At 40.1% G+C, this 21,503-nt stretch overlaps 1 protein-coding gene across 1 annotated transcript in view; it reads right to left on the reverse strand.

Annotated features, from left to right (window-relative positions):
* LOC107194174 (extracellular serine/threonine protein CG31145) overlaps nt 1–21,503 on the reverse strand; it is a 63,386-nt gene that overhangs the window by 15,915 nt on the left and 25,968 nt on the right. Inside the window, exons 2-3 of the mRNA XM_015583745.1 lie at nt 7,525–7,649; nt 1,829–1,904 (exon numbers count right to left, since the gene is read on the reverse strand). Of these exons, the coding sequence (XP_015439231.1) occupies nt 1,829–1,904; nt 7,525–7,649 (201 nt within the window). The remainder of the gene's footprint in view (nt 1–1,828; nt 1,905–7,524; nt 7,650–21,503) is intronic.

The following is a 21,503-nucleotide window of genomic DNA, read 5'->3' on the forward strand; positions in this document are numbered from 1 at the left end:
GAATGTTCGAAGTCACTTTTCACCCTGTCGGCCAATCGCTTCGACTCGGTAACTTCCTGCCAGGCCGGGCCGTTTCGGCGTTAATTCCGTGGCGAATCTACGAGATCGAGTCCACTGGTGGATCCCTTAGGATTTCGCGACGAGGGGCCACGTCACGGACAAACTACCCGGGCAATTCTCGGCTGGCTGCAAGCTCTAGATACGAAACTTTCCTGCCCTATCTTCGCGCCGTCATTCGTGAAGACTAAGGACCTTGACTTCCGGAGGCTCGGTCGACTCGCAACGCGTCTGTGTAAGTTGTTTTTAGTAATTAGGAATCCCAGAGGACATTTGACCTATCGCAGGCACGATTAGAATTAGGCATAGGTAAAAAGACCACAAACATTTGAAATAATAAGAGGAATGGAACAACGCTAAAATTGATGCGAAATTTTGTTTAATTTCTTGAAACAAACTTAAACCTTCCTATCAAAAAATACTTAACGTTTCAATCTGAAAATACACGATACTAATACTTTAGTTTATAATTTGTAGTATGAATTATAAATTATAAAATAAAGTATTAGTATTGTGTATTTTTTCATACCTTTGAGTATACATATAATAGTTTTTTCTAGTTTTATATAGAACCCTGAATTTCTTTCACTAATCAAAGTCAAGGAAAATTTGTTCCATTATGTATAGCAACTTTCCAAACTCACTTATTCTACAAAACTGTGATGAAAGTAAACAATTAAAACATTTTTTTTGTAATCGTTGAGAATGAAAGGGTTAGGTATAGAAAATTCAGAAAAAGAACAATGCCAAAATCTATTCGAAATCGACAGAATATTTTTCTGCGAAAGACGATTCGCAGAAAATTCACTGAGAATCGACTTTCTTTCGAAAATGCACTTTGTTCTCGGTTACGAGCAACGCTGGAGGGCGCATTCGCCAAGTTTGAAGGGTACAAATGCAGCGGCTGCGCCGAGGTATTTGCCAAAGTTCGACGATTAAATAAATTGTTAATCCACCCCCTACTGAACTAACATCGACGGTGTCCAACACAATGTTCGTTCCCTCCTCCACCCCTGATTTTATCGGATGGGTCGGAACGAGTCTCGCGGATTCGATTACCGTCAAAATAATCCGTGGGTAAAGCTTGTCCCAAGGCGCGAAACTTTCCCCTCTCTTATCTTCATCCCCGAAGTTTCGCGACTTCATTTGTAACGCCAACCAGTGCATTCTACCCTCGCCAAATGTTAGTTACAGCTGTGCACACGTTCCATTTGAGATAAGCGTCTCCGTTTTTCGAGGAACTTCGAACTTCGATTAACCCTTTCATCCCAAAATTATTTACAAACTACGAAAGAAATATTTTATAATCTACGAATGATTCACACGAATATTTTAACATTTTGAAACGGGTTAATAGCGTTTTTCATCTTTTATCACAGTTATATATAATAATTCCCATTATAATCTTATTATACATAATAAAACTTCATTTTTCTTATTTTCGATTAATGAACCCTCTTGAAATATTCGAAAGAAATTAGAGTTCCGTAAGTTTCAATTGTATTTGTACTTGAATTCCATCAAATAACATAGACAAAGGACCAGTAATGTCTTATTTTACTGATAACTGTAAAAGACTAGAAGAAACTATTATATACTCACAGATATAGAAAAATACATGATACTAATATTTTATTTCGCAATTTAGAATACGTAGCCATATGGTAATAATGGGATTGAAAGGATTAGAAAATCTCATTGTTTCTGATTAACCACTTAGAGTCACCTCGACAGTCCTCGAATAGAATGTGAAAATAATCGTTCCACTCACCTCATAGGCTTGAAAAGCGCCTGCATGTTCGAATATTTAATCTCGAGCTTCAGCTGCGTTCCACCCTCCTTTTGGGCTGCGAACAATAAAAAAAAGATTCGATTGTTTATTCTCCAGTATAGCGGAAAAAGAGGCTCGATTATCCGGTCGAGCGAGCCGGGAACACGCAAATTGCTTAGGACTTGTCTCGGTTCGACGAAGCCGGAACGATCGAGATTTTCGCGATTCAATTGGTCCCGTCGCGATTAAGTCGCGGTTAATTGCACTCGCCTGGTATCGAGGTATATCAAGCAATAATCAGAGGAAGTGCATCTATCGAGTTCTATCGAAAAGGCTCTTTTAACCGCTCTGAAACGCTTCATAAATATTGTTCGATAAATTGTTTCCACAGTTGCTTTTAATTCTTGCATCTGTTGCTGATACTTTGATAGTTCGACAAATCTATTCAGATATATCGATTGAAGTAAGGAGAATTGAATTTGAGGTAGAAATAATGTGACAGTAATATTACTTCACAAGTGTCGTTCGATAATTTTGTGTTTTCTAGTTTGTGCATTTGTTGCTGATAGGTTGTTTCAGAAATCTGCTCAGGATATATCTACCGAATGAAGAAGAATTAAAGTTGATATAGTAGGAATAATTGGACACCATTATAACGTGAAATTCCGCACACAGCGGAAAGTCAACGTGAAAAATTCCTGGCAGAGATACACGGCGGTGTATCGATCGTTCCTCGTCCACTGTGTCAATTTCATAAATGATATATGCCTAATTTAGGTACCAGCCGTGCGGGTTACCCACGGTCAATTTATCACACGGAACAATTAATCGTCGACCTCCTGTCGCGTCGCGGAAGTTATTGACTCGAACTACTTAGAGCCGCGCTACTCCGTATTACCGAAGGCAATTATCTTTTCTTCGTTAACCAGAGTTTCTTAAAAGCCTCATTTCGTCGACGACCATTATCGATGAAATTGGTTATTAACAAAACTGAGTCAGGAACAATGCCATCGCGTGGTAATTAACTCTGACAGGTGGACAGCGTTGTGCAACGAGTCGAACAAATTCTGTCACAATTTTATATGTGAAGATACAACATTTTCTGTCACGAATTTACTTGAAAGTTTCTGTATATTTCGATTTATATTTGTTATAAACAATAACAATTTGCATTACAAGACAGCTGACAGAATGTTTAACAATATTTCTCAGAGAGGTAATTCTTATAACAATTACCTTATTAGAAATAATAAATTAATCGAGAAATAATTTTTGGTGTGCTCGAGTTTCCAGTGCACTCAATGTTCGCGCACCTGACCGCGCACCGGTGCGCGCAAGTTCACGGTCGCCGAGAGCCCATAAATATGAGCGCGCAATGAAAAATCCTCAGTTCACTCGCGTCCGCGGACCTCGTCGAGGTCTTTCGATTGCTGACCACTGGTGGACATTGATCAAGGAGGGTTCAAGGGGTCCTCTCTATTATCCGAACTCGACGAGGTCTTCCCACGATTGCTGACCACTGGTGGACACTGGTCAAGGGGGGTTCAAGGGGTCCTCTCTATTATCCGAACTCGACTCAGGGGTTCGTTTTTTTTTATTTTTTTTTTTATTGTGATTTATTTTAATTAATTGGGTTATATTTTAATTTATTTTAATTAGGTACTTGTGTTTTATTTTAATTTACTATAATTAGGTACTTGTGTTTTATTTTGATTTATTTTAATTATATGTGTTTTATTTTGATTTATTTTAATTATATGTATTTATTTTGATTTATTTTAATTCTATGTGCTTTGTTTTGATTTATTTTAATTATATGTGTTTTATTTTAATTCATTTTAATTGTTTCATTTTAATTTATTTTAATTAATTGTGTTTAATATAATTCATTTTAATTACTTATGCTTTATTTTAATTTATTGTAATTAACTATGTTAAATTTGATCTATTATAATTACTTGAGTTTCATTATGATTTGTTTTAATTAACGATGGTTTATTTTGATTTATTTTAATTAAATAAACTCAAGAAAGAAGCCATCCTCCGAGAGATTTAGATATTTATAATATAAGCGTATTTAGATATCTAAGTTAGTTGTACAATTATTGTGAAAGGTGGATAGATGGAAATTGTGTTTCCATCTATCTTCCTTGGGTCTCCACATGCAGCAACCTCCACGTGGTGAGACCTGGTAATCGGTGTTATCCTCGATAGTTTTGTAAATCGAGGATAATGCCGAGCCAATGGCTGCAAACCCATTGTAAAATAAAATAATTGTAATGTATACCGAGTACTTATTATTTTTCTCGCGTAGTCCGTTATTTCCGGTCACTCTGCAATGTGCAGGTGATCGGCCGTGTTGTAGGCCCCGAAAATCGGATTCCCTAACTAGCTATCCTAATCATGGGTCTATGTCTCGCACCGCGAGGCGGTGTCAGTGCTTGCACGGCCGTCTCCGCCCTTCGGTTAATATCTATTGATACTCGAAGAATATCGAGCAAAAGGTTCACCTTGAACTCGACGGAAGAAGGTTGCTTTCGAAGGTGAAAGGTCAGGGAAATATTGGAAAAATAGATTGAAGGAAAACTTCGTCGGAATATTCTCGAGCGTTCGTTGAACGTTAAGTGGCACTTAATCGAATCGAAAAAAATTAATATTCCTCGAGAAGTAACTCGAAAGACGGCGTTGCCTGCGATTCGAAGGGGAAGGGGGCGGCGAACGGAGAAGTTCCCAAGAAATTTCAAAGTTCTTAAATATGCAAACGAACCGACGTAAGTACGAGATTGTAAAATGGAAAATCAGGTGTTCAGGCAGTGACAAACAAAAATTTTCCGTCATTGAATTCCCCCGGGAGTGGTGGGGGAAAAGTTTCGCGAAAGTGGCGAAGTGTAAAAGCGAGTCTCGTTCGTCGAGATTTCTCGCTGATTAAACGTTCAATTTCGTGGATCGTGATTACGTATCGGAATCAGCTATCGTCAGGAGGGTATCGAATGGAGGCATGGCTCCCTCTCACGCGCGATTTAATTATTGTTTAGCAACTTGGATCGACTCCCGCTTTGTCACTGAGACGCCCCGTCTTTGTGTCCCAGGTCCTCTTGCCTTTTGATCGACGATCTAATTTCCTACTGCACAGCCCGATACTGCCTAATAATTGCGTCCCTGGCAACCGTGGGGGACCTCCTTGGCGCTGATTTAACTTCGCCTCCCTCCCTTGCCGTCTCATCCTGCGATTTGTTTAACAAATGGTGATCGCGTTTGAACGCAATCGAAATTAAACCGATTCTCTGACGCCAGAGTTGGACAGAATTTTATTCGAGTAATACACAATGAAAAGCAGCAATATCTAAGGGCGTCGTTCAGAGCTTTAAACACTCAATGAGATTAAATAATTGTTCGACAAATGTCGTTTCATTCATAAAGATTATTTTATTATAAAAATTGAAACTTTCACGTTCAAACAATTAAAAATAACGAAATACTTTTCTTTATCTTTTATTCGTTATTCGAAACTTTTATATCTAGATAATGAGTTTGCCCACCTGTGCCTGATGTAATCCAAAATCACAATAGAATACACTCAACGTTTGTAGTTCGAGTGTGAAAAAGATTTAATTATTCATCGTCAGAAAGTGTCTGAAGTCGAATTGCAAACGATTTGGGATGACAACAGAAATGATCAGAGTACAAGTTACAAAAAAAAAAAAAATAGTTGTGTGTGTGTATATGCGTCGCGAATATAAATAATCGAACAAGAGTCGACACGACGATCAAGCCGGAAATTGGGCGTGCAAACGCCGTGCCAGTTCTAATTTTAAAACGTTACGGCGCTGAGACCGACGGCCGTCTGTTTCGGCTCTTTCGGTACGGACGACCGTGGCGGCATTGTTAGTCAATGAACCGCGTCGCAGTAATTACCAAGCACAAAGCCACGGTCACAATAACGCCGGTTAATTGACCGGCTTCATGGACCGGGGAGAAATTAATTCGAACAGAGAAGATTATTACGCCGTCGTTTCCAGATTAATTTTATGCCTGTTCTCGTCTAATTCCCACTCCTGTCCGCTTTTCATTTGTTGCATCGGCCACCCGTTTCGAGACTAATCGAAATCCTGCGAGTGTCATTTTGTGTAATTCATCCGGAAAAATAGGTATTATTTAAAATCAGAGTGGTTGGAACCTAATATTTAAATTCTCGGAACTCGAATCCGAAACTCTCGAAACATGAAGCGCTGATTTTGTATAAAAAATTTTAATCGATTTAATATTTTTTCTTACCTGGGTTTTGAGAATTTCAAATTACGAACAAAATTGCAATGTTTCGAATTCTCGAGACTCGGAACTCTTTTGGGTTTCGAGGGGTTTCGACGTTTCCAGAAACCGATCCCTAATTAAAAGGGAAGCACTTATCACAATCACTTGATAATATAAATTTTTGCTTCAAAATTTATAGATCCCGAAAGTTCCGTGTCGTGTAATTATTTAATAGGAAAGTTTTCGTGCAAGTTAAAGAGGAATGTAAAGGAGCTTTAACTTTCATCTTCTTCTTGCTGCATCCTCGGTTACTTCCTAGCCCATTAATATTGAAGCATGAAGTTATGTTTCTGTTTCCTAATTACTTTTACTTCCAGACTCTCGAGTGTACGGTAAACAAAGGAATTTTTCTTTTTATTCTTTCGTTCTTGCTCGAAAGAATAAGTTAATTTCTCGTCAAGTTCCTCGAGCTTACGTTCGGTCTTGAGGAGCCGAGGGCCACTTTTAGAAAGTCGATTTGTTTCGAGCTAGATGTAAAATTTAATAAAGGTCCACGTACGGTCTACGGCTTACCATCCATTATTTCGCCGGGGGAAAAATTCCGAGCACGAATTGCGTGCGCTGTCGCTCGAAAATTTATATTACACCGGGTTCGATCGCCGTTATAACCTCACGGAAGGGAGGGGAGGGAAACGAGATCAACATCGACCAGACAAGGAATTTCGATTGTTATGCATTGCGTTCGAGATAGGATGTCTGGTCAATGGCGTCCGATTCTACTGGACGCCTCTGCTGGCCAGTAGAGCTTGAACATTTCCGAAATACCGTGATAAACCATCGATTTCTTAGGAATAAGAGTTTACATTCTCGTTGTGCAAAGTCCGTAGATGAAAAACTATCGTCAATGTGTTTCTTGGAATATCGTTCCAAAGAAAGATAAGACTTGATGACAATAGCGAAGATCTTGAAATGCAGGGTCACGTGTAACTGATGGTACTATAAGGGTAGAAGGTGATTTTACAGTGACTCGTAAAATTGTTCACGGAGAGCAGTTAACTTTCATTCATCGAATTACGTACTAAACAGAGAATAATATTTCAAAATTGACATTGTATATAAATTGTTACATTTAATTGTTATTTCGAAAGTATGTGAACAAATATATGAGTCACTGGACGTGAAAAAATAAAATTTGTTCATTCGAAACTTCGTTTTCGAGAAAATCTGTTGACATGCGTGTAATTGAATAGGATCGGCTACCTCGTCTGTTCATTGCAATCCGTTTCCACTTACCACCGTGACGAATACAGACGCGTTTCGTATTAAGTCACAAATGAGCTAAATTTTATTCTATATCTTCGACTTATTTCTTCACTTAGAATCATCCCTTACCCGAGTGTTCAGAGAATATTAAATTGAAATGAACAATGTTCAAAGAAACTCACCAACATGGACGATAGGCTTCGTCGCGATTTCGTGCAGCAATTGGTCCGCATACTTCGAGTCGGCTGGGTACAGTTCCGTTCTGGAAATTTGCAAATGGAATCTGTCGAGAGTCGAGCTGTTCTTCCTGAAAGCAAAAAATGGTATCAATCAGTATATTTTAGATAAACTTGAAAAAGAAGTTATCTAGTTATTACTAGAGTCAAAGTTATTACAAATATTCAGAATTGGTTACTTAGCATGGAAACCAAACAGAAGGGTTAGAAGACTAAAGATTCAGGGATGATTTTCCACGTTCAAGGTATTGAGTCCACGAGGACAAGAGTAAGGAGGATTCCAGATACTTTTGTTACACGTGTGACGATCGAGGGAACCGTAATTCATGGCCGTTTAAAATGCATAGAATGCCGTCCACCGGCTCTAGTCCCTCATTCCGCGTCGAGAGTCCATGGGCTCGCCGTCTGTCGGATAGGTTATCCTATACGGAGGGTGTTTCCCATGGTGGTACGTGAACACCATTAGGGGATGGTCCCGAGGCTTATCTCTACGACGGGAAGGGTTTAGTCGCGTATGCGTGGCACGCGTCCGCAAGAGTGTAGATACCCTTTGGTATTCAAGATCCAGTGAAACGTTGCCTTTGTGTTCCGTTTAACACTGTCTCCTCCGTGTGCTACCAATTCGAGCATTTTTCTTTCCGGTATAGTCCACTCTATCCATTCAACGGCCACGTGGAAACATTGTTTAAGATACATACGTATTGGCATCTTATAATAGAATGTTCTTTTACAGCCAAATGGTTCCTCAGTTTATTCTTGTTATGTTTCGTAAGTGGTAGTATAGTTCTAATTATCGCCAAGGGGGGTCTTCTATTCTAGAAGGCCATTTTTTAGGCTTTCTTTACACTTTTTTTTTATAAAGAAACTGTAATACTTGTTGGTATCTGCCTTTGACATACCTACTCATTTATATTTAAAAAATATTTATTACTTTCTTAAAGTCTGAATAACTTAATTACAGGTCATTTAGTACGGTCCCTTAAAAAAAGCATATAAACATCCGCAGTGTAATGATCACCCAACATAATCACTAGACAGCGGAAGAGTATACGAAATCCAATAGAAGCCAAAACTTCCATCAGGTATAATGTAGTTTTCATTTTACCCCTAACACGTTAAACAACCTAAGAGGAAAATGAAGTTTCCGTTTTCAATTCTCTCCTTTAAATTACATTAATAGAATGCTATTTTCCATAAAGATCCGCAGTCTAATAATCACATCTTCGGTAAAATCTCCTTTATCCTCGAATTTTCTACAAATTTCAACCCTTACACCGATCCTCCTTCGATCGTCGATTCCACAGTGGTAAACAATAAAAAGAAAGTGCCAGCGATTCTACAGGACGGAAGAATTTTTCGAGCCTGACTTCACAGAAGAATCTTGAAAAGAAGTCTGTACGCGAGGAAAGGCTCTTTCCACTCATCCCTCGGATCCGTCCAAGGAATTTGCATACGGCCGTCGCCGCGTGGCCGCCAAGTAGAATCGAAGGAAGGGGTGGAATAGACGCAAGAGAGAGAAAAAGAGAGCCTGTTTCACGGCACCGCGGCTTGCATACTAACCACTCGACGACGTCGCGTTAAACCTTCGTGAATTATCTCGAGATTCGACGGGGGATGAACTTCCGGGCGATGGTCTCTCGACTGGTCGCCACAGAGAATCCCTCCCCCCGTTGTCTGCGGTGCTCTTTGGAACTTACGAATGAAATTTGTCGCCCCCTATCTATTTTTTTCATGGCGGAATAAATTGCGTTGGGAAAAGGAGATGTAAAGTAATTGACTGCATACCAGTGAATGGGAAAGAAATGTAAATTATAAATTTAGAATTATTAAGTGTTTATAAATGGAGTGTAGTTGCACTTCTAATATTCTATATTTTTAGTTTAGAGTATTAAACAAACATTCCTAAGTACAATTCTTGTTAAAAATATTTCAGAAATGTAGCATTTACTGGGCTTTCAGACGTTTGGCGCTTTATAAATGGTTTTTAAATTACGATAAGAATAAGTAATTATTTTTATAAAAGGTTTAAGAAACATAAATGTAATTTGAAATTTTAACAGTTGTTTTTGTTGTTAGAAATAGATTGGAGTATTAATCTCAAAGGCTCGCTTTAATCATAATGGAATTCTCTGTCTCCAGTTCGCGAAATTCATACGGATTGCCCAACTATAAATTTCCTGCGAATTTTCCCCTACCATAACGAGTTCCATGCGACCGTGGAGCAGGTCGTAAAAGTTGTTTTTCCTGAAAACTTTATCAGGCATCACGGTCGGCCGACGAGGCTCGCGTAACGATCTATTAAAATTAATCAGCGGACTAATTGTCACCTTAATCATCCGCTCTGTTCTACCCTCGCGATTATTACGTGTAACACACGCCCTGTGACGTCGTATAAAAAAAAAAAAGACACAAGTATCCTTAAATTATTCACTCTGTTTACGCAAATACTTCGAGTCTCGATCGATTACATTTGTCAGAGAAGATTCGTTTGAGAAGAGAACAAGGCGTACGTTGTTACGTCGAACAGGCAGCGGTAATTATTTAGTCCAATAAAAACAGAGGCTACACGTTCGGAACTTTTTCCAGGCCAGTGGAGGGAAACCGAAGCATCCGGGAAGTTTCCCAATTTCTGCGCCATTGAAACGCCGATTCTGTCGCAGCGTCTGTTGCGTCCGACGATGGCCTTCGCGTGGATCCAAGCCCGCGAAAGCTCACCGTCCATTGCGCGTTAACACGAGCGAAAAAAAAAAACCATTCGTTGCGATTAATTAACCTAGAGAATTACCTGGAAAGCTAACCGACCTCGCCGCGACATAATCCCATCGAGAACGGGAGCATGACTGAAATTTTCTAGGTGTACTTTGTTTATGTTAAAATAAAGTATACCATTGTGTTGCGAATACAGAGGAAGTCCAGGGGAGATGGACCACGTTTTTAAAAATGTCCAAAAATCGAATATGTTAGAAGACGTTACGAACTGGTCGGACTATAATTGAAATTCATCTCGGGTCCAGCTTCACCGTTTCTTTATCCACAGTGCCTCGTCGGATATCCGACACGACGTGTTTCCAATAAAGCCAGCGTGTCTCTTCCGCTAAATAAATCACTCGGCTGGTTCGCGGAAACTTCTCGCTCGACACGGTTTTTTTTTGGACTTATTCTCGCTCCTGAAAGGGCGACCACGGACTAATTGTGCGATTCATTACTCGTTTTTTATTTTCATTTGTTTACATGGTGCGTAAGAGAAAATGTTAGGAATTTTTGGATCGATGAATGGCCCAGTTGAAATGGTAAAGAAGAGGGTTCTATGAAAGTTGTATCGATTATTAGCTGTACTGATAAGTGATGTACCATTTATTCAGGAAATCTGTATTCACTTTTGTAGGAATTAAGGATCGTTACTGACAATTTTCTAGGATCGACGAATAAATAATTAGTAAGATACGATAATAAAGAATTTTTTCAGAATTGTTTGCAGACGGGAAATAGTTATAATTTTACGCCATTCAATTTGTGGACTCGAGGAGCCTCCCCCTTGGGCGTTTTAGGATTAAAGGTGAAAAAGGGTAGTCGAAGGAGGTTCGAAGATGATTTTCGGCCGTGGCGTGAAAATCGATTGTAGAGCAACGGCCTCGGCATACAATATTGGCCGGCTCGCAATTGATGAGATCGTTAAAATAGACACACCGTGTATATCTAGTTGGGGTTTCATACAATTCTCGCGCGAGTGTACACCATACCCCCTCCCCCTCGTGCATACGTGTGCCCGGTTGCGCGTCCCTGTGTGCACAGGTCAGAATGCACACAGTCTGCCTCAATATGCAGTGATCACTAATGCAATTTCATGGCGCATGCACGTGCAGTAACGAAGGCTTAGGTCACGCTTTCATGTACACTGACTGATTACGTCTTGCCTGTAGACGTGCCACCCCCTCACCAACGTGTAACTAGGCTGCTGTGTGTCCGAGTGTCGTTTTATGAAAACGATTCGACAACCTGCGATCGAACCGAGCTACGCCACCCCATTCCACCTAGCAACTACGCCACGCTGTATTAATTAACTTTCCTTGTTTATTCTCGCGGTTCGCGGAACCTCGACGCTGTTTCGACCGCCGGTGGCCGATGTTTTGTGAAGTTCCGTACACTATTTTCTTGGTCTTAGTTCTTCATATGGGTTTCGGTTCGAAGTAAGAGAATCTACTGTTAAATATAATTTAATTCAGTTGATACGGATGGAAACCGTTTTTTACAATCTGTGATTTAAAAGACTATGCTACCCTATCGTAGAAAACACTGTGTAAATCAGACTTAAAATTTGTGTTAGACGCGAAGATGTCAATCTTGTTCAAATTGTTTGTCAAAGTGTAAATTCTACTTACGTTCAAACGTACATTGTAATTGCAATATCGTGAAATTCCCAATTTTTCTAAGTCTTAGTTATAACGAACTGAAAATGAATTTCCTTAACGAGTCGTGGGTCTCGACTATATTCAGACTAATAATGTTCGATATCAAAGGCATGGGCCACGTTGTCCCGGAGAATGATTCGAATCCGACGCGAGAAGATCACGGAACCGACCGTATTATGAATTAAAGCCTCCGTCTAGACGCGAGGATCGCCCCGAGGGATAATTGGAGGCAGAATCCACGGCACCAAGAGACCTCGTTTACCCTCACCGACGACGTTAAGACGATCCTTTCCCGAGCGTCGCGTGTTCCGCGGGAAATTACCTCGCGACTGAAATACACCGGTTCTGACGTACGTTCGCGTGTATCTAATCGAAACCACTGGTGTGGGCCCCACGGCGACGACGGTTAACGTCGCTTTTAACGAGCCACCAGAAACAAAAGGAGGGTGGGGGGTGGTAAACCGAACGTCAGTGACTGTATTTCGTCGTAATACGTGTATAAGCTGTCCCACAAGAACGTTGGAATGATCAAACATAAGGGATACGAATTTTTGTTATCGGCTGAGGCGTTACTTTAAGGGGTGAAACCATCCCTCAAGTTGGAGAAATTGAGCAAAAGCATTCCTAGAGACATTGTGAGGCTATACTTGAAAATGAAGGATATTACGTATTACATTAAATAATCGCGTCGTAGTGTTTTAAATGTATTACAAGCCAGTGTTTAAATTTTACAAAAATCTTAATTATTTTTCCAGATATCGTTCCAACGCTCTTCCAGGACGAACTGTAAATTCAAGAGGGGTGCGAGGGACACACAGCCATGGAATTCGCTAATTTCATCTGGGGATTTATGGTGAAACCAATGGAGGGAAAGGACATTGTCCAGTATCGAAATCCACGAATGAATGGCTTTGAATTCAAAGGATCGTTCCCGTTAATCCCCTCTGCAATATATATACCCTCGATCTGTCGACTTTTCCTCCATATCGAAAAGGAAATTCGATACGAACGGTGGGAGTTTCTGTGGTGTTTTTTTTTTTTTTTTGCTTTACGTTTAATTTTCGTTCGTACTCGAATCGTGTTCGAGACCACGGTCTTCAAAAGATCTACGAAATATATTCGTCGGTGATCCTTGGGTTTCCCATTTAATTAAAGGTATCGAGGGGGAGGCGATGGTTAATTGAAAGCCTCGGCGCGATTGTTCGGGCGATGCTCAACCGGCCGGGCCAATTCATTGACAAGGCAATTTTCGGCGAGCACCCGACGTCACAATGTCGGACACCGTGTAGTTTTCCCCGGTAAATCCGCCGTTGCAGCTCTTGCCCCTCTTTCCCCCGTCGTACGAGTTTAATCCACGAGAATGCACGGTTCGGGCCGTGCATGCATATTAAACGCATCTATGCAGAACAAGAGGGGGGAGAAGCACGCATGAATTAGGAGGAACAACGTGATGGGAGAGACACGTACGATTTCCAGGGAAGGAAACGGGTTAAAAATCGAGTGTACTGGGACCGTGTGTTGTTCGACTTTGTTTTATAAGACGATCATTGTTCTCGAAGTTTTCAAGGTAATTTTTTTTTTCAAATAATTATGTAAATGATATGATGATGGATGATTGGAATGTAGATGATTGGAAATGTCAAAAGAAAAAAAAAAAAATGTGACGAGTGATTCGTGACGCACCTTGTATCTCTGTATTAATAAATTGTTTTCGTTACAATAATTATTGTCCGTACATCGAACACAACACAAGTCAAGTTACTTCTCTAAGAATAAATTACGAATCTGTTTTTACGTATAAGATGTTGAAAGTTCTGCGAGTGCAGGTAAATGGAAAGCGGCGACGCTCGAAGATCAACCGATAACATGGCAATGAGTCAACGTTATGAAACGTGTTTCAATAATACTCGAGGATGTGGAATACATTAACCTTGATCATCGATCGATTCAACAGAATAAAAAATACCATCATTCTGATGCAACAAATCTCGAAACTGTGACTATTTAATAAGAACTCAGTACAACTACAGAATCTTAAATGAAATACGTTTTACAATAGATATTTTTAAAGTCAGTTCTAGATTGCAGAGATAATGCTGCTTTTACACAGAAATACGTGTAAGATTTGGTAGATTAGAAGTGGGGGATAATTTGAGTCTAGCGGTCAGTAAGGGATGAGACATTCAGGGCGAAGATCGAAGATGAGTAACAGGGAAATGATGAGCTCACAGAGAAAAGAATTTGGGATGTTTACTCTCAAGGATTGATTCGCTAGGTTTAAACTAGTTATCAGAAAGTAAACGCAAATAATACTAATACTATATGAAAAAGATTTAAAATAATGTTAACGTTAATACATGTAACATTAACGTAATAATGTATTTTTATATCTACCTGACTTGTACTCTTAGAATTATTATATCCCATTATACCTCATTTGTTAATTATTGTATAGTGTGCCGTAACGTTTTAAATCAAATATTGTAAAACGGGTTATCACCCGTGTGAATTAAATTAAATTAAATTAAATATACAACACTATTTATACTGGAAAAAATCCTCGTGGATCCTTCGATATTTCAGACGTGTTTGTCTATGGGAATGTTAACGGAGCGAGGAAACGTCGAGTTAACAACAGGTATAAGACTCGATATTACGCACAAAGTAGAGTTCCGAGACGATGACGAATGTCCGATGTTCGTAGTGAGGGAAATTAGTCATCGAGAGGGAGGAACACGTTCGTAATTTCGACGCGAACGTTCCGTCTCCGTGGAGATGACATTATCGCACTGAATCATCATAACCACCGTTAATATTTCTCACGTGCAACGGGGTTATTTATAAAGCCAGTGCGCGCGTTCGGCGACAGACCTTGGGACAATGGAGATTAGTATGACAGGAGACGGTTTCGTGATCGCTATGACTGATCCGCGGATCTCCTTCGGGCCCACGAAAGTCGACCAATCTTTCCGGGCGTCGAGAAGATTTATCTCTCAGCGTTTATTCTCGATCCACGGAGCTTCCGAAACGTCAGAAAGAATCTATCGAACCGTGGGTAAATGAAGATTTACGCTCGTTGGTAAATGGATATCGAGTTGCAACGATTGTTTAATTAATTACGAGACGGAACGCGATTATAGGTTCGATCGAGTAAAATATACAGAGTGAATCACGGATCAGCCTAGATTATTCTACTGGTGGTTGTTCGTTGAAAAAATTTGTTTGTTAGTATAACTTGACTGAATGAAGTAAGTAACTTTTTTATGCCCATCTTTTAGCGGATACTGAGAGAAATTTGGCAAGCATCATAATGAACAGTTTTCTTTTCTTTTAAACCAAGGAAGCATTAAGAAAATATCAGTAATTAAAATGATGTTCAAAATGGTGTCCATTAGCTGCAGTATACTCGAGTAACCGGTTAATCAATATTATAGTTATCTTACAAAAATAGTTCTATTTATGACAGCAGAATAATCCAAGCTGATCACGTTTTGTGGTCCACCCTGTATGTATTTCTTTTAGTGGTGTAATAACTGTTCCAGTGATTTACGTATCGTTTGATAATGCACGCCGCGCCGCGAGGCCCTCGAAGGCAATTAATTCAGACACCTCTCAAAGTTACCTAATTAAGGCGCAGAGAGATCCGCGATCACCTCGGGCTTCTTTGAAGTCGATTCGCCTCAAAGGAGGCTCCAAGACACCTCAGGGCGCCATGGAATCCACTTAACCCGCGAAATTGATAATCGAAAAAAAAAAAAAAAAAAAAAACAACTGCGGAAAAGGAGAGGTTAACTCACTTGGATTACTCTTAGCTTGGTCCTGTACTTAATTGTACCTTGACACTTGTAATGGAATAAATTACATAAAATAATTATATAAATACTCTGGTTTTCGAGATAGTACTTTCCGGTCGAAACTTCGAGGGGCGATTTCACCCCTTAAAGTCGCGTCTCAGCCGATAAAAAAAAATACGTATCCCTTATTTTTGACTGCTTAACAGACATACGAAGTTTCATTAAAATCGGAGGGGGACACTTCCGTGCCTTTCCTTGCCAGAAGCTACCCAAGTTTCCCGTATCCGTTTCCATTCCCGTCGAGATAACAACGACGGAGGTATGTTCGATTGGGCTCATCGGTCATTAGTAAATTATTAAATCAGCCCCGCGTAGTCAATTAATTCACGGGATGCCTTTGAGAACTTGGAGAGGCAAACGAGCCTGGCCTGATTACGGGATTGTCTGATTAGTCTGTGTTTCCTAGCGGGTCGCGCTGATAGAAACGCAGGGACCGGAAGTACGGAAGGGGAAACCTCTTTCGATGTGTGTGTGTGTGTGTGTATGCTTGGCACAAGCCCTGGGTGATGCTTCTCGCGAAGCAGAGACAGCCAAACTGCAAACCGAATCTTCTCGTCGTAGATTGAGTTCGGAAACACACGCGCGCACGGCAGTCGAACTAATCTCGACCCCCGTGCAAACTACTCTCCTCGATCCACGAACGGCAGAGCGTCTGTAACTCCATCAGTACTGGGATTTAAGCCTCGTTCGCATGTACGACCGATCGTAAAGCATGGATAGGATCTGGATGTCCGGCGAAATTTCTGTGTATCAGAACGCCCCGATGAATCCTGAACGGGATCTTCTACTGCGGAGTTCGATTCACCGTGGGAATTAGAAACGCGCCCCAAGACGATGGATCCTATATAGAATATGTATATTGTGTATCAGCGATTTTCTGATCACTGGGGATTATTGGAAGGGGTTTTGCATTTCCTGATTGCAAAACGAAGTTCGGACTGACGTGAACACACTTTGAGTTAGTTTTTGGAGCAATGATATAGGGAAAATGAAAACCGATTGGGAATTGAACCGGAAGTCGAAGACAGGGCGTTGAGGATTCTTCTTCTCCTTCGAGTTTATATAGATGGCTGTCGACGGGAACATTTTAACTTCGGTTCTTGGACCTATCATTTTCGTAGGGGAAAAGGAAATCGACCGATTGGGAATTGAACCGGAAGTCGAAGATAGGAGGCGTTAAGGATTCTTCTTCTTGTTTCTATACGATACCGACAACTCGAGCGAGTAAGTCATTCTCTTTAATCGAAACGAAAAATTGTTTATAACTTTGAAAATATTAATCTATCGACCCATGTTTATTAGTACTTTTTTTAATCACTTGGCAAGTACTACCTAACATAGAAGTAATAAACTATTTTCTGTATCTCCTTTTATTCATCTGTGATTATGGTAGAAAGAATGGTAGAAGTATGACCATCCTCTGAAGGTCAGAACTTCATGAAGATCGAATTAGTTTGGTTCCACAAGCTCTGAATCAACATAAAGGGGGGCCTTTTTACCGAAATTCGAGAAATTATGGGACACAGGGGGTGGTTAATGGTCGACGTTCACCGCTGAATCTTTTAACGCGCAGCTTATTCGCGTCGCGGAACAAGGCGGTCGTGAAGGGAGCTTAGATGAGAGACGGAAGAAAGAGGGAGGAAACGGGGGAAAAAGTGACAGGGGAAAGGAGTCAAGAAGGTGGCGTGCATTTGTTATTCATAGGGTCGCCATAACCCCGGCACGTCGTCGAACAGGTTTCGAACACGTAGAAAGAGAGAGATGGTAGAACGAAGACCGCAAACTCATCCTGCAACTTCAATTACACAGATTTTTTTTATCTGGCGAACTGCTCCGTCCAGGTGTGCTTTCGACTGTGATCGCGTTAAAGTTCCTTCCCTTTTGCTTCTTCCTATGAAAGGAGACAAACCTGACGGAAAATGTTACTTTCGATGACATTCGAGGAATGGTATCTGCTCTATTAGACAAATTTATTAACTCTCTCTAGGCAAACATATGTTTTCACACTTCGTAGGAAAACTGGGTTATTTCTGTCCAAGTCTGATTTTTCTACTGATTTAGTTTTCAAAAAATTTTTCAAATTTTTGAATACTTATCGAAGTATCTACTACAATATACAACCATTCCTTACACCATATGTTGAAAATTTATGTCCATTATAAATATTAGTGTTCGTCAGACCTTGACAGAAATTCAAAACGCCTCATATTTTCAGATAATCGAGAGTAGTCTCTATTTTGATTTTCCATAAATAAACAGCAAATAATCTATGGAAAGAAGACAGCAAATTAATTTCCACACCTGACAGATATGCATTTATCATCGTCGGTAGTTCCAGTCTTGAAAACACTTACCAACTAGCGAGTTATCGCTTCCCGACAATCAAAGTACCACGTCTACCGCGAGAACAACCCAGTAACACCACGACAAATCACAGAAACGCATCGAAACATCCAATTCTGGCGACTGTCCACCTAATCGAGTTAAAATTAGCAGTGGGGGAACACGAGATAGAGACAACTGGAAACGACGCGAGCATAGGGGTGACAGTTTCGTTGGGGTGGAAGAGATTTATCGGTCGAATAAAACGAAGACAAAGACGGGGGTGGCGACGGGGGTATTTTACGAGGCATCAGCAATTCTCTTGGGCAAATATGCCGGTTGTTTGTTTTAGAGGCGGTTCGCCGCGACGAAAGCGGCGCGATTCAACAAGCGAACACGCTCGTCTTCGCCCACCCCCTCCGCGTAGCTACCCCGTGCGCTCACGCGGTCTTGGACCCGTGGATCCACGAATTTCTAACAACGACCCCAGGAAATTTATGCACGACGAATGCAGTCTCCTGCGTTCCCGTTGTTCCCGCGTGCGGGCACCAAATTCACCCCTCGAGATGGGGGTGGGAGGGTTCAACATTTAGAGGTACGTAGAATGGAATTTTCGAGAGGTTTCCACCCCCACCCCCTGACCCATGAATTCTTAATGGTCGAGCTACCGATAGGGTAATTATTAGCTCTGTTGATGAGCAGACTGTGGATGTGTTTATATGGAAATTTACGCTCCAGCTGGATGTTTTACGGAGATGAGAATTAAATGGGATTCTTTCTTTTGACACTAGAACTGCCAAACCCCGGTAAAATGACGGAATTCAGATTTGGTATTTTAGAATTACTGAATTTATTATGTATTTTAACGTATTATGCAATTTAATTTAGTATACATTCAACGCTGGTGGTTCTAATGGTAATTTTGTATTCGTGGGTTTATGAAAATGTAACAAGTTTTTCATTTTATTCCTAACCTAATAAGATACTTACGGAAAGAACAAAATTCCTACTTTTGCTCTAGTTTTCACGAATTAGTTTATATAATGTCATTTTGCATAAAAATGCGGAGTTTACTTATAAGGTATAAATGCATAAAATCCGCAGTCTATTCGTAATTATTGGTTAGTTTATTTTCTGAGACAGTCCATCGATATTTTCCGACGAACTAGTCGCTTGGGAGAATTATTTCTCGTGTTTGCTGTACTGTTAATTTCTTTACCATTAAAAAGAAACCTTCAATAAACTTTTAATGAAGTCGCAATTAAAGAGTAACAGCTTCAATTTATCGAAGCGTAGAATCGACGATACCTCATGGCTGTGCAAGTTCGATCTGATTCTTGGACGCAATTCGAATCGATCCTCAATTATCATCGATCAAGCAGCCATTTATTGGCGAACACGACACAGCAATAATTCAAATAATTACCTGCGATGTCGCTGGAATCGAATACCACCGAAAATACATCGATCACCGAAAAGGCATCGATCACCGAAATATGCCTCGCAACTTCGCGTAAATGTCACTCAACGACGCTTGTTGCCATCTCTACACGCATCAATTGATAAAATTACCTGTCATTAGGAACCTCCACGTGTCAATAAATTCACATAAAAGCAGAACGTTCCCAGGTTGTTGAATTATTTACTCGATCGTCTATAAATATGCTACATCGAAATGGACCCAAGAAAGGGTCGCAGGATCGAAGGTTGGACGTGATGCCAATAAGATTAATCCTAAATGCAAAGCGTGTTACGTGTACTTATTGGAAATCTGACTCTATACAGCTGGTGACAATTCAAAAAATGTAAAAATTACAATAAACAATTAAACACATTGCATCCGAATGTATTATCCATGAAGAAATATAACAAAAGCCATTAAGAGATCTTGAACGATCAGAAATCAACAAAGAATATACTCAACTTCTTAAATGACAGATGGTTAAGAAATATATGGTAATAGAAAATTCATAATAATATAAAACCAAACTGGTCTAATGTTTAAGAAGTCGCTAATACTCATTTGTAATTGATGCAACCTAAAATAAAGAATAAAAAAAGATATTCCACGTGATTTTTCCTCTTCGAAATTGTATTTTTAACGCAGTTTCGATTCGGAATCACTGTGAAACTTGACATTTAAAAGGTTCGTTGTACCGTCCCAGTTCAATTTTTTTATTTGATAGACAAGTGATATTTTAAATCGGCCTGGCATGGATTAGCAAGTGTTCCTGCACGAAGAATTCGTGGTATTATTATTTTATACGGTTTCTATTCTTACCTTGCACGGGCGGAACGTGTGTCGAGGAATTGAATTTGGACAAAGGAAGCGACACTCTTACCTCCTCGCATTGATATTCCCGAGTCGATAATATTTCCCGGTGATGCAGTCCAGATCTGGTAAGTGCACAATATGCATTATGCATGCCTTCCTGGCGTCGCGGTGCCACCACGTGTATACGGAACGACGACGGTCCGATTGCGATTTTAGATCGTTCCATCGAGGAGAAATAAAATCTGTGACCTCGAAATCTTCTATTTTATCCTTTCGTCGGACTATAAAAACGTAGGCATTCGAAATACATTCGATAATGTCTGAAGTTCGATGATAAGAAGTTTGTAGAAATAAATTCTCTGTGAAATACTCGACAAAAGATCTTCGACACTTGTTGCTTGAAGCAAATAAAGGATCATTGGGGAAAAAGTAGCTAGGAGCAATGAAATTCATCCCGAAAGTTTAGGATGAAAGTCTAGAAGGGCGGCTTTGTTTTGACGATTTTTTTGGTTGTTCTTCATCAGGCCAGACAAAATACCAAAGTGACGTTTTCATTTTGCCGATGAATAGGAACTTCTTTGGTGGAGAGTGCATCCTCATGCATATGGATCAGCCATTTGTCATATTCTGACAGAGGACGGCCGTTCCGCTCTCCCTTTGGATGCTCTTAACACGGAATAATTATGTCTGGTTCGCATCGGCAAGGATCGACTTTCTGGAGCGTTCGGTGGATCTCCTTCTCCAGGCAAAATGTGGGGATTAATCGATCGATGGGTTTGTACAGAAGTCAACTTGAAAATATATATTTGAAAATATTGAATCTGAAAATTTCGAATGTCTGAATATCGAACCTGGAAATGTCAAATCTATAAATACTGAATCTGAAAATTCTAAATCTGACAATGTCGAATCTAATAATTTTAAATGGTCTTAATTACCAAAGATCATATAAAAAATTGCAGTTTACCAGCTCGTCAGATCGTTACGCAAAAATCATCGTACACTCTCGTGATCGTAATCTAGCAACTCGAATCTTCCACTTTTCCTCGTTCGCGCCTGCGTAAG

The sequence above is a fragment of the Dufourea novaeangliae genome, unplaced genomic scaffold, assembly GCF_001272555.1.
Source record: "Dufourea novaeangliae isolate 0120121106 unplaced genomic scaffold, ASM127255v1 scaffold21, whole genome shotgun sequence".
In the NCBI taxonomy this organism is placed as follows: domain Eukaryota; kingdom Metazoa; phylum Arthropoda; class Insecta; order Hymenoptera; family Halictidae; genus Dufourea; species Dufourea novaeangliae.